Below are 14476 nucleotides of genomic sequence, written 5' to 3' on the forward strand. Positions count from 1 at the left end.
GGTATTATACAATTGTTAAGTTACTTGGTTCTGATATGCCTTAAACTTTTTTATCCAGGAAGTAAGCGATAAAAATCAGAAAAGGGCATCAAAACCCGCGCATCCGTACAAAAAAGGGCGTACGGGATATGCACGGTTACAACAAAGAATTGTGAGTATATTCAAATGCTATGAGCTTATACATTGTCACAATATGTTATAATTGATGATCTTATAATCTGATTCAATGTGTAGCTAGCCGAGGAGAAAAGTGATGCAACATCTCTTCCGGAGCACGTATTGTGGAAGGCTGCTCGGGTTGGAAAGGATGGGGCTGTCGTTGAAGCGGTTCAAAATGTTTATGACGAATGTGTAAGTATATATAACATTATTTCTTTAATTATATCGAAAATTTTGTTAGACATATAATTCATTTTTAATCTCCTCTAATAATATTTCAGGAGACTTTATCCCAAACCTTACCTTCAACCGAGGTCCAGGATTGCAGGAGCCTACTTAGTCGAGTACTAAATGTTCCTGAGTATTCCGGTCGTGTGAGGGGTAAGGGTTTTGGTGTGACTCCGTCGTCATTTTATAAAAAACCAAAAACAAAAAATCCTACCAACAAAGAGGTGATGGAGACCTTGGTGGAGTTAAGGGCACAAGTACTCGAACTGCAAAAGGAGAATGCAAGGTATAGAGAGGAAAGGCGCGGTTCCGAGGCAAAAGATACTAGTGACCGAGCTAGTATCAATTGTCAACCGAAATTTCCCGAGGTAATTATATATGTTATTATGAAATTAAAATAGCACTTTTTTACTTGACACATATACACGTTAACAATAACATATTTATTATTGGTTTAGGGCATTACACCTTGTCAGCTGTATCTATCGTCACCAACTTATCGCATAGTTGGCAAGGGAAAAGTGCACAACACTTCGGATGAATTACTTCACCATAATCTCCTCCCGGTGGGATATATGAAAGTTTCGGTTGACCTTGTATTAGATACGGACACGTTTCTACCATTACCTGACGTTGTTTCAGAGACAACGTTGATGCGAGATGCAGTCGGATCCTTTGTTGGATGACCGTCAGATCTAATTTTCCCAGATGCCGAGGTATATATGTTCTAAATGATTATGAATATTTAGTATTCACATTTCAATTCAGCTACCATTATGATATTTAATCAATCCTTATTACATGGTAATGTTAGACTCCTACAAGACCCACACATAAAGCTGGTAAAGGGATTTCAAGACGCATCAAGTCGGTTGCATCTCAAAAAGAGGTACAAATATATATACCCATTGAATTATATACGCAACGATTCAGTTGCATCACAAAAAGTCATGATTCAATTTATATGAATTTTTAGGTTCCCGGTCGAATGTTGAAAAAAGCTAGTAAGGATATTCCAACGAAGTCCGGGACAAAAACAAATCCTAAATCTCAAAAAGAGGTACAAATATATATACCCATTGAATTATATACACAACGATTCTGTTGCATCACAAAAAGTCATGATTTAATTTATATGAATTTTTAGGTTCCCGGTCGAAAGTTGAAAAAAGCTGGTAAGGATATTCCAACGAAGTCCGGGACAAAAACAAATCCTAAATCTCAAAAAGAGGTACAAATATATATACCCATTGAATTATATACACAACGATTCTGTTGCATCACAAAAAGTCATGATTTAATTTATATTTTTAGGTTCCCGGTCAAATGTTGGACAAAGCTAGTAAGGAAATTCCAACGACGTCTGGGACAAAATCTCAAATTATGATGCGTCTTGAGAAAATGGTGGAAGAGTCAGATATTATGCACGGCGCCATCCGTAGTGTAGATATGGATGAAGGTGTTTTCGGAATTGCTCATTCCGAATTAATTGCAAAGGAGGACATGCAACAACTTTTTGAACACGAAGAATTGGGCATCGCTGTCATTCATACATACATATGGTACTCCGATCAATCTATTATTTACTTAGTTGAACAATTTATTTACACATTTCAATGAGTAGTCTAATGTTTATTATGTTTCTATTTAAGGTATATGTATGACACATTGATGCGGGGAACTGAATTGTGTAACCGATTCAATTTTATTGCTGCTTCCCGTATCAACACAACGTTTATAACGAAAAATCCAACATCCGTAATGAATGAACTAGTCGATAGATTCATGGTGGCCGGCGATAATACTACACCCAGTTTGTATTTTTTACCGTTTAATTCTGGCAACGGGTTAGATTTTCTTTCTAATAATTTCATTCTAATCTATGTATATCTTTTACGTAGAAAATTTTCATGCATCTAAATTTTTGTTTTATTTTACAGTGGTCACTGGGTGTTGGTTGCTATGGATCTTTCGAGACTAATGGTGTATTATCTCGATTCGTTACCGGGTAATTGGAGTAAATATCCGAGTATGAAGAAGACGGTTGACGCGTAAGTGAAATTCCCCTAAATATTCGTGTGTATTTGTATATTTAATTATGTCTGTCAGATTGATCTCAATATACGTTTTTATTTTGTTAGGGCAATACTAAAATTTAGATCGAAAAAGAATTATCGTAATAGGAAGGACATTACCTGGGTCAGAGTTCAGGTATATATTAAGTTTCTTATTTTTGCTTATAATAGTGTTTGTAAGAAATTAAAAAAAAAAAAAAAATCGATCGATTGCAGATTTTTTGTATTGAGATTTATGAGAGATATCATTGCGTTGAATCGTATAGACATCCCAAAAATGGTATGGAATAATAACTTAGGGTTTATTTTAATATTATCGGATATTTCATCTAATTTGTTACTAAATCATGAATATGTTTTATTGTCTTAATTGTAGTACTTTGACGAATACAAATCTTACTCAAGAACTCATTTGGATGAAATGAAGGATGAATTGTGTCAATTCATTATTGATCATAGAATCATATAGGTTGTAGTTGTTGTACATATATGTATGGAATGTTGTTGTACATGCATGAATATCAATATATTAATGTTGTATATATGGAGGATTAATGTTGTATATAAATAGATTCATGTTGTATATATCAATGGATTAATGGTGTATAACATTGGATTAAAGGATGAAATCAATATGAATTTTACACTTTTGCAGCATGCGAACAGGTTCCCAATTAAATACCCACTGTTTTTCAAACAAATTTTTTTAAAATAACTAACACTTTAGAGGGCGCTTTCTGTAGGAAGCGCCCTCTAAACACTTTACATTGACAACTTTAGAGGGCGCTTTGTCCAGAAAGCGCCCTCTAAGGTGGTCCTTTATGGACCACTCCAGAGGGCGCTTTTTTCTGAAAGCGCACTATAATGTGGCCCTTAAAGGGCCACTTTAGAGAGCGCTTTCTCCAGGAAAACAAAGCGCTGTCTTTACCTATGCCAGCGCCACTTTAGAGGGCGCTTAAAAGCGCTGTTATAGGCCAAAATAAGCGCCCTTTTTTCCCTTATTTGGCGTAGTGGAATGAAAATAGGGATTATAACTACCTTTTTTACCAAGTAGAATACCAAAGATGAGAATATTCGTCACCGGTTAGGATGAACATATCAAGGATAAACTCAAAATAGGGGAAGGAAATATCCATCACCGGTTGGGATGAACATATCAAGGATATACTTCCTGGGGAATCATAAAAAATGAATCCACTAGGAACTCCACTGCGGAGAAAACAATGGTACTTTTGTCGGGTACTGGGCAAGAAGTAGCAAACGGAAAACTAAGAAGAATATTACCAGTTACTGGGTAATAAACTCTTAGGGGACCCAAAGCATTTATCTAGGTAAGATCTAGAAAGAAACGGTCAATCAAGACTCAACCCAATGAGGATATAACTCAAGGGGAGTAATTCCATCCAGATAATCAACTGGGGAGGAAACTGAAATAATAATCATTCACGAGGAAATAACTCAGCGGGGAAAGGACAAAGGTTAAAGTCTTTCTACTTAAGGGGCTGACACTCTACAATGGAGGGAGGACAGACATCAAACTTTTATGGGGATAAAGTACCGCCATAACGGAGAATAAGAATCTTGTTAGTGAATCAACAAAAATGATGATGAAATATATGAGTATATATGTACATGTATATGTATATGTATATATGTATATGTGATGATCATGCTGACAAAACGATCTCAAAGGATACAAAGGTGTCGCAAATTTGAATCATCGATACAATTCTCGGTCAATCCACAAAAGAGGGAGACGACTTGCTGGAGAAAAGAGAGATCATCATCCCAAAGACTCAAACCTAGCTGGGGAAAGAAGATATCTGCTGAGGAAAATCGTTATCGAGTCTACGGGGAATTTTAGGTCCACATCATATCAAATGGGAGACAACCATGCAGAGGATAAACGCAAATAGCTGCTCAGGAACCAGGAGGAAATTCTGATTGGGAGCGAATCAGATGGTGATTGGTGAGGAAACCAAAGTTCTATCGTAACCACACGAACTGCTGAGGAAACCGATTTTCAAGTGAGGAATAAACATAAATTTCGCTGAGGAATAAACATTCCGCAGGGGAGTGAATCAACCAACTTTGCTGGCTACCCTACTGGGGAATAGTGGACAACAATTGCTGAAAGCTAAAAATGCTGTTGAGGATGAAAGAGAAATTGCGCCTACTGCTCGGGGAGACCAATAATGCTCCACACTTAGGGCTTACTACTTTCGAACCACTGATGATATTTCTTTTAAATGAAATCAATTGCTTTAAGATTCATGCTTTTATATGTTTAAGAAAAACGATTTTGATTAAAAAATTTAATTTCAAAAATGATCATGATAAAATTTAAAACTATTTGTTGAAGTAAACAAGAGTAGAAACAATTGGGTAAAAGTTCAACTTTATTTAATGGAGTGGTAGTCCGTAAATGACAAGACTCCATAGATTTTTACAAAGTTGAAAATGGTAATTTTCATGGAAAGGGTTACATTGAATACAATGATCACTAATCCTTCTACCAACTCTTGACGTCCACTGTGTTTTTGGCCGCTACTGGGATGATGAATCACTGTCGACCGTTGTGCTCAACAAAGTCTTCAAAATCTGAAGATCAGCAGGATGCAGTTACTTGCCATAATCCCTAATTTTTGCATAAATTTCCCCAAGGTGGGGTATTCAATTTGTCAGGATAATTTTTCTGTTTTATGTCTCTAACTTTTGCCTGGATCGCCCTTTCGGGTTTTTAATCCACCGAGACGCTCATTTTTGCCTAAGCCGCCCTTTCGGGTTTTCAACTTAGCGAGTTGTTCTTTTCTTTTTAGGCGAAGTATTTCTTGACTGCATCTGCGTTCACAAGACGAGTGAACTCTTTACCATCCATAGTTGTAAGAATCAAAGCACCACCTAAAAAGGCTCTCTTAGCAACATATGGGCCTTCATAATTGGGAGTCCATTTGCCCCTAGAGTCCGATTTGAACGATAAAATCTTCTTGAGCACAAGGTCACCTTCTCTGAATATACGAGGTCTGACCTTCTTATCAAAAGCTTTCTTCATTCTCTGTTGATACAACTGACCATGACACATGGTAGTTAACCTCTTCTCTTCGATCAAATTCAGCTGGTCAAACCTGGTCTGACACCATTCAGCCTCAGTAAACTTGGCTTCCATGAGCACACGCAATGAAGGAATCTCAACCTCTATGGGGAGCATTGCTTCCATACCATATACAAGAGAGAAATGGGTTGCCCCTGTTGAAGTGTCGATGGATGTTCGATACCCATGTAAATAAAATGGGAGCATCTCATGACAATCCTTATATGTCACAACCATCTTCTGGATAGTCTTCTTAATGTTCTTATTGGCAGCTTCAACAACCCCATTCATCTTGGGTCTGTAGGGAGAAGAATTATGGTGTGCAATCTTGAAGTCTTTACAAAGAGCTTCCACCATATTATTATTCAAGTTTGATCCATTATCAGTAATGATCTTTCTTGGCACACCATAACGACATATAATATGATTCTTGATAAACCGCACAACAACTTACTTAGTTACGTTCGTGTACGATGCCACTTCAACCCATTTTGTGAAGTAGTCAATTGCCACCAAAATGAAACGATGGTCCGTTCAAAGATTTGGGCTCAATCATGCCAATCATATCAATTCCCCGCATGGAGAAGGGCCATGGGGAGGAAATGATGTTCAACAGTGTCGGAGGAGCATGAATCTTATCCGCATATGTTTGACACTTGTGGCATTTCTTCACAAACTTGCAACAATCAGATTCCATTGTCAGCCAATAGTAACCTGCTCGCAACATCTTCTTTTCCATTGCATGTCCATTGGAATGAGTACCAAAAGAACCCTCATGGACTTCAGTCATCAACAAGTCTGCTTCGTGTCTATCCACGCATATGAGCAGAACCATATCGAAGTTTTTTTTGTACAATACATCACCATTCAGGTAGAAATTTCCGGCTAATCTCCTCAAAGTCTTCTTATCTTTCAAAGATGCTTCATGCGGGTAAATCTGACTTTGGAGGAAACACTTGATGTCATAATACCACGGCTTCTTGTCTTTGGTCTCTTCAACAGCAAACACATGAGCTGTCCTATCAAGACGCATCACAGTCAAATTGGGAACCTCATTCCAATACTTCACTACAATCATTGACGCCAACGTTGCAAGAGCATCTGCCATCCAGTTTCCATCTTGAGGGATATGATGGAACTCAACCTTTGCAAAGAAAGTTGAAATCCTCCTCACATAGTCTCTATATGGTATCAAACCGGGTTGATTCGTCTCCCATTCACCTTTGATCTGATTCACAGCCAAAGCTGAGTCTCTAAAGACATATAAATGCTTGATTCGGAGATCAATGGCCTCTTCGAGCCCCATAATGCAAGCTTCACATTCTGCCATGTTATTTGTACACTTGAAAGTCAATCTAGCTGTAAATGGAAAATGCATGCCTTGAGAAGTAATAATCACTGCCCCAATGCATTACCATACTGATTAACAGCTCCATCAAATACCATGCCCCAACGAGAACTAGGTTATGACCCATCTTCAAGCAATGGTTCATCATAATCTTTCATTTTCAAGTATAAGATCTCTTCATCAGGAAAGTCATACTGTACTGACTGGTAATCTTCAATCAATTGGTGAGCTAAATGGTCATCCAAGACACTACCTTTGATCGCTTTCTAAGATCGGTATTCAATATCATACTCTGACAACAACATCTCCCAACGGGCAATCCTCCCAGTTAAAGGAGGCTTCTCAAATATATACTTGATTGGATCAATTTTGGATATCAACCAAGTTGTATGATTCAACATATACTGACGCAGACGCTTAGCAGCCCAAGCCAATATGCAACAAGTTTTCTCAAGCATAGAATACTGAGTCTCACAGTCGGTGAACTTCTTACTGAGGTAGTAAATTGCAAATTCTTTCTTTCCAGTCTCATCTTGCTGACCAAGAACACAACCCATACTATCTTCGAGCACAGTCAAATACATGATCAATGGTCTTTCTTTAACAGGTGGAGACAAAATCGGGGGTTCAAGTAGATATTCTTTGATACTATCAAAGGCTTTCTGGCAGTCTTCGGTCCAATCACAAGACTGATCTTTCCAAAGAAGCTTGAATATAGGGGTACATGTGGCAGCCATATGTGAAATGAATCTTGAGATATAATTTTCAAGCGGTCGAGAAAACCTCTGACTTGCTTCTTGGTTTTGGGCGCAGGAATCTCTTGTATTGCTTTGACCTTGGCCGGATCAACTTTAATACCCTTCTCGCTGACGATAAAGCCCAACAACTTACCAGAACGAACACCAAAAGTACATTTATTGGGATTCAAGCGGAGTTTATACTTTCTCAAACGCTGGAAAAGCATCAACAAATGCTCAACATGTTCCTCTTCATCAATTGATTTAGCAATCATGTCATCAACATAAACTTTAATCTCTTTATGCATCATATCATGAAAAAGAGTAGTCATTGCTCTTTGGTAAGTTGCACCAACATTCTTTAAACCGAAAGGCATCACTCTATAACAGAATGTTCCCCAAGGTGTAATGAATGTGGTCTTCTCTATATCATCGGGTGCCATCTTGATCTGATTATATCTGGAAAATCTGTCCATAAACGAAAAGACTTTGAATTTAGCAGTATTGTCTACCAACATATCAATGTGTGGCAGAGGGAAATCATCTTTCTGACTGGCTTTATTCAAATCTCTATAATCAACGCACATGCGGACTTTTCCATCTTTCTTCGGAACAGGCACAATATTGGCCACCCATTACGGATACTCAGCGGTCACAAGGAAACCAACATCAATCTGCTTCTGCACTTCTTCTTTAATCTTTACTTCCATATCATGATGCATTCTTCTCAACTTCTATTTGACTGGCGGACACTCTGGCTTCAATGGAAATCTATGCTCCACAATCTTAGAATCCAAACCAGGCATGTCTTGATAGGACTAAGCAAACACATCTGAATACTCTCGGAGAAGATCAATCAACCCCTTCTTAAGATCTAGACACAGTCGCGACCCAATCTTAACTTCCTTCACATCATCCGCGGAACCAAGTTGACTAACTCAATCTGCTCTTCGAATGGCTGAATGGCTTTTCCTTCATGCTCAAGAATACGAGACAATTCATCACTCACTTCTTCATCACTTTCCTCCTCAGTCTCAAACATAGGGAATTCAAAATTTGGAGAAGGAGAAGGATCATTGTATTCAATGGGGTTAGAAACCAACCTGCATAATGATTTGATATTTTGATTTTAGAGAAGTTATTTGTGACCAAATATTATGCAGATGGACAAGTTTATTTATTTATTTATATTTTTTGTGATTACCATTTTCAGAATAAAGCAAAAAGTAAAAACAAAACATCATAGTTGTGGATGAATAAAATTAATTTTATTGATGATCAAATTTGAAAATGCCCAACAATGTTCACTTCTCCCTTAGGCATAGGAGAAGGATTTTAAAAAAAATAGATAAAAGCAATTACTTAGATCGATGCATAATAACAGGAATATCAACAGCAACCCAATTGTCGCAAGCCTTTCCATGCATCACAAAATTGGTGTAGTCTTCCTCTTCGTCATCCTCTAGCACAACAGCAAGTGTTGTTTATTTCCATGAATGAATCCTCCGCTACAGAAGCTGAGTTACTCATCCTCTAATCTAGCAACCGAAGATCCTTGCTGAAAACCCAGACTTGCTCTGTTTTTGTTATCGGCGACTTCCACTACTCGCCCTCACTGGTCAACAATTCCTTCTTCAACAACCTTCCTTGCATCTTTCAATGAGGACATAGTTGCCCCAACTCTCTTTTCAACAGCAATAAACAAGGCTTGGAACGGAGTTCCAACCTCACCCTCGGCTTCAACATAAGAGAAAGTTGACAAGTGGCTAACCAACAGTGCCTTCTCCCCACCAACAATGACTAATTTCCCATTCTTAACAAATTTGAGTTTCTAATGCAATGTGGAGGTAACAGCTCCCGCCTAATGGATCCATGGCCTTCCCAATAGACAACTGTAGGTCGGGTGGATATCCATTACTTAGAAAGTAATTTGGAAATCAGTCGGACCTATCTTTACTGGAAGGTCCACTTCACCTATCACTGTTTTGCGTGAACCATCAAAAGCTTTGACGATTACACCACTATACCTCATAGGCGCTCCTTGATATGACAACTTTGATAATGTTGACTTTGGAAGCACATTCAATGAAGATCCGGTGTCAACAAGCATATTAGATAAAGCGTCATCTTTACAATTCATCGAGATATGTAAAGCCAAGTTATGATTCCTACCCTCCTCAGGGAGTTCTTCATCACAGAAATTGAGATTGTTGCAGGAAGTGATGTTAGCTACAGTATGATCAAACTGATCCACTGTAACATCATGTTCCACGAACGCTTGCTCTAGAACTCTTTGCAGTGCCCTTCTGTGCACTTCTGAATTCATAAGCAGAGACAATACTGAAATCTTCAAGGGGTTTTCGAACAGCTGCTCTACCATATTAAACTCAATTTTCTTTATTAACCGAAGTACCTCATCATTATCATTAGTCTTCAAATTGCTGGATTCACCAGACTGACGCTTTGAAGCACTAACTGGATTTACTGCAGGCACTTCCACTCTCTTACTGACTGTTGAATCTTCCACATCTTTTGGGAACACTGGCCCAAACACTCGACCACTACGGGTCACCTTAGTAATATCAGCAATGCTCACAACAGAATTGGTTGTAGGTAATGGAACCTCTTGACCATCCTTCACCATAGTTGCATTATACTGATAAGGAACAGCCCTATCGGATGCGTACGGGACTGGGCCCGCCAACCGTATGACCAACGACGATACCGATCTTTGGCTGATGATGTAATTGTTGCTGCTATCATATTAAATTACCACTTTCTCGAGATTCTTAAACACAGGAACGATCACATTTACATCGTCATTTATGTGACAGGATTGTATAATCTGGATCATACCCTCATCCATCAATCGCTAGATGTCCCTTTTCACAATCTCACAACCTTTTGGGTTAACACTGCAGATAGCACAACCATCATGGTCATGCTCATAATCGCTCACCAAACAAATATCCTTGTGCATCGTCATCAAGGACCTTCGAATAAAACAGACATCAAACACTTTGAACTCCCTAGGGCAGCCATCTACCATGTTGACAGATGAATTTCCATGAGCGGGCAGTGGGTTAGCCTTTACGTTGGGTGTGCGGTCCTCAAAAGACACCATTCCACTCTTTACTAGCTTCTGGACTTCATATTTGAGAGGGTAGCAGTTCTCAATGTCATGTCCGGGTGCTTCTTGATGAAAAGCATAGTGGAGGTCAGGCTTGTACCACCAGGGAAGTGGTTCAGGTATTTGCAGCAGAATTCTCGGTTGTAGCAGGTTCTTGAGAAACAATGATGGATAGAGTCCTGCTTATGTCATAGGAATCGGGTCGAAAGAGACCTTCTTCCTCTTGAAAGTTTGTTGTTGATGATTGTTGGTATTGTTGTTATTGTAGGTGTTTGTTTGTTGTTGTGGTTGTTGTTGTTGATGTTGTTGTTGAACTGGTACTGATTGTCTAGCTGAAAAAATGGGAATTACTGAAGATACTTTATGATGATGTTGACGGGGTGGTTGACTTCTTCTGATCTGAGGCCTTCTCTGCCTCCCACTAGTTATTGCGTTGGCTTCATTGTCTTTTTTCTTACCGAAACTGTTATCATATCTTTTGCTGGACGATACCTCCTCCTTTGACAACCGTCCTTCTCGGACACCTTCTTCTAGCCTCATCCCCATGTTTACCATTTCGGTAAAGTCACTGGGGGCACTGTCAATCATCTTCTCATAGTAAAATGAGCTAAGGGTCTTCAGAAAAATCTTGGTCATCTCCTTTTCCTCTAGAGGAGGGTTGATTTGAGAAGCGAGTTCCCTCCATCTCTAAGCGTACTCTTTAAACGTTTCCTTGTCCTTCTGAGATAGTGATCTCAACTGATCTCGGTCGGGAGCCATATCAACATTGTACTTGTACTGCTTGATAAATGCTTCTTCCAAGTCATTGAAAGTGTGGATGCTCACACTATCTAACCCCATATACCATCTTAACGCAACGCCGGTCAGACTGTCTTGAAAGTAATGAACTAACAGTTGATCATTGTCTGTTTGGGTAGACATCTTGCCGGCATACATCACCAAATGACTGAGCGGACATGTGTTCCCTTTGCATTTTTCAAAGTCAGACACTTTGAACTTCACTGGAATCTTCACATTCAGCACCAAACATAATTCAACAACACTCTTCCTAAAAAGTTCATTACCTCTCAATGTTTTCAGCTCCTTACGCAGCTCAAGAAATTGATCCTTCATTTCATCCATTTTCTCATAAACGTCCGGACCCTCAGATGACTCAGAATGATAAATGGTGTCTTCCACACGAGGCAAGGTATGCACTACAGGCGGTGACACAGACATGACCAGGCTAGATACCGGCATGGAAGCAAATGTAGGTGCAAAACCTTTAGGCATGAAGTTTGGCGGCATTCCCCACAGGAATTCGGCAGGCCTGAAATGAGCGGCAGTTGCAGGAACAGTAGAGATAGCTACCTCTGAAATAACAGTCTTCTGAGGAGGAAGAGTTGTAGGTGTTGGAGAAGACTGGCTCTGTGCGGCTAGAACTGACTCCATCATGGAAGTCAGGCGGGCGATCTCCTCCTTCAGGTCTCTATTCTCTTGCTCAAGATGTTCCATGATTCTGGAGTGATTGGCGCGAGTATTGTACCGATGAGTCAGCTTGGCTGAAGCACATAAGAAACACCAATGAGACATCTGGCTAAAGAGAAACCTATTTATGTAAATGATGCATGAAATGAAATGCTTGATTCTTTTTATTTTCAAGGAACTTACTATATTATTTGCAAATATATATACAACAGTAATTGCAACAATTTGATATGACCAAAAATTCTCTTTTATTTATATAATTGGAAGGATTACACTGTGTACAACTTCAGAAACCAAATGAAAAATACAAGAGAAAAAGAGACTAGTCATCCTAAGGATCCCTAACAACAACGTCGAAAGATCTGGCTGCAGGTGCGTACTTCCTTCGAATGCGTCGAATCTCGGTCTCAAAAGAAGCCTTCATCTGAGTCTTCTCAAGGACAAGTGATCAACAATCTTCTTCCAAGCAACAGAAGGCTGATGCATGCTAGAGGAAGATGAAACCTCTAGTTCTCTCTGTCTCTTCGTCACTCAATCTTCAAGTAGCTCAATAAGTGAATCCTTGTCCTTAGACTCAAGCTGCAACTCCTCATGCTTCTTGCTTAAAGCATGGAACCGCTCTTCCCACATATCTTTCTCTCACTTCATCTTGGCGAGTGCGTCTTCCAAATCCTCTATATCGTGGTCAGGGAGAGTTAGTGGCTCAACCACGACCATAGACATAGGTCTCTCACAAGGATAAGGCATCTTCAACTCCAAAGCTCTCTTCTTCACCCAAGTAGTGTAAGCTTCCAAAGCTACACAATTGCGCAGACCAAGCTCGGATCTTCCTTTCCTATGCACATTATGCCAAGCATGCATAATCTTCTGCTTCAAATGTTGGGGATCTTTACCCTCTTGATAAAAAAGAACTTCTAACAAAGTGTTATTAGGTTTGTTTTTCGAGGGGAACCCAAGTTGACGACGAGCCAAAGCAGGGTTGTAGTTATTTCTTCCTTGTGTACCAATGGGAGGCACATTAGAGAATTCACCACAACTATCAATAATCTCCAAACTCCTCAAAGAAGGATCATACCAAACTATATCATCATTAGTGAGAGACAAGTAGCTTCAAAAGCGTCATAAAGATAGCTTCAAAAGCGTCCACACTACAGGCTTGAGCAAAGGCAGTAGCTTCCTTGATGAGGAAATCAGATGGAAACCCAAACAATCCTCCTTTCTTCACCCAATGAGCCTCTATCTCAGACTTCTTCAAGTGAAGAGCTTTAACAATAAGATGAGATATGGTAATCTCTTCCAATCCACTTAATGGCATTTTGTTAGAAACAGGTATTCCCAAGAGATGGGCATACTCCTCCAACGTAGGCACAAGCTGATAATAGGGGAAAGTGAAGCAACGGTAGAAAGCATCATATAACTGCACCAATACACTCAAAAGTCCTTCAACCACATCAGCAGACAAGATAGATAGAAGCTTCCCATGAACTTGCTTGAAGTCCAAGGGATCTAATACAAAAGATGCTAGCTTTCTTAACTCTTTCAAGTCGGGACATCTGAAACCGTACTTCCTAGTGTTCCTTCATCCACAATCCATGGTCTGAAAATATTTGCAAATAACACCTCAGTTCCTTGAAGTTATTTTTCGTGTGATAAATGTCTTGATGCGCATGAATGCATGAATGCATGAATGCATCAATCACAAATAAGGGATCACACACAAGGCAAACAAGCAAAGGTCAAGGGATGAATCAAGTCATTGTCAAGATCGATCATCCATTTTGGTGGATTATGGTTTTCACCTTATCAACACCCAAGTTCCATTGATATTGACAAGACTTGATTGGATCAACCAAGAATAAAGGTTTTGTTGTAAGTCACGAGCATGAAGTCTGGGTAAGAACCATCCCAAAGGAGTGTACTAAGGATAAAACCTGTAGATCATGTTCTAAAAAGTTCCCAGAGTCTTAATTCCACCTATCGGATATTACAGGTTAGGATGACTGGCTCATCAACCCATAATATTCTCAAGAGAAACTCGTCTGAGTGTAGTATTGTGTAACAACTATTATTAAGTCTACACTTGAACAATCTCCGCACTACATCCTAAATAGGCCAAGAGGGGTTAAATGTTCTACGGTCCTCAGCTTCTCGGACCCAAATTAGAGATAGTAATGCCTAACCACAAATACTTGTGTGACATATCCAAATCCAAAAGGGTCTCCACTAAGTAGATGGGTCTCA

At 39.3% G+C, this 14476-nt stretch overlaps 1 protein-coding gene across 1 annotated transcript in view; it reads left to right on the plus strand.

Moving 5' to 3' along the window:
• The first annotated feature begins 1367 nt into the window (after positions 1-1367).
• Positions 1368-14476, plus strand: part of LOC127078901 (uncharacterized) — a 102402-nt gene continuing 89293 nt past the window's right edge. The window contains exons 1-5 of the mRNA XM_051019316.1: positions 1368-1447; positions 1702-1949; positions 2040-2234; positions 2328-2438; positions 2529-2592. Coding sequence (XP_050875273.1) covers positions 1376-1447; positions 1702-1949; positions 2040-2234; positions 2328-2438; positions 2529-2592 — 690 coding nt within the window. The 5' untranslated portion in view covers positions 1368-1375. The remainder of the gene's footprint in view (positions 1448-1701; positions 1950-2039; positions 2235-2327; positions 2439-2528; positions 2593-14476) is intronic.

This window comes from Lathyrus oleraceus, chromosome 5 (genome assembly GCF_024323335.1).
Source record: "Lathyrus oleraceus cultivar Zhongwan6 chromosome 5, CAAS_Psat_ZW6_1.0, whole genome shotgun sequence".
NCBI lineage: Eukaryota > Viridiplantae > Streptophyta > Magnoliopsida > Fabales > Fabaceae > Lathyrus > Lathyrus oleraceus.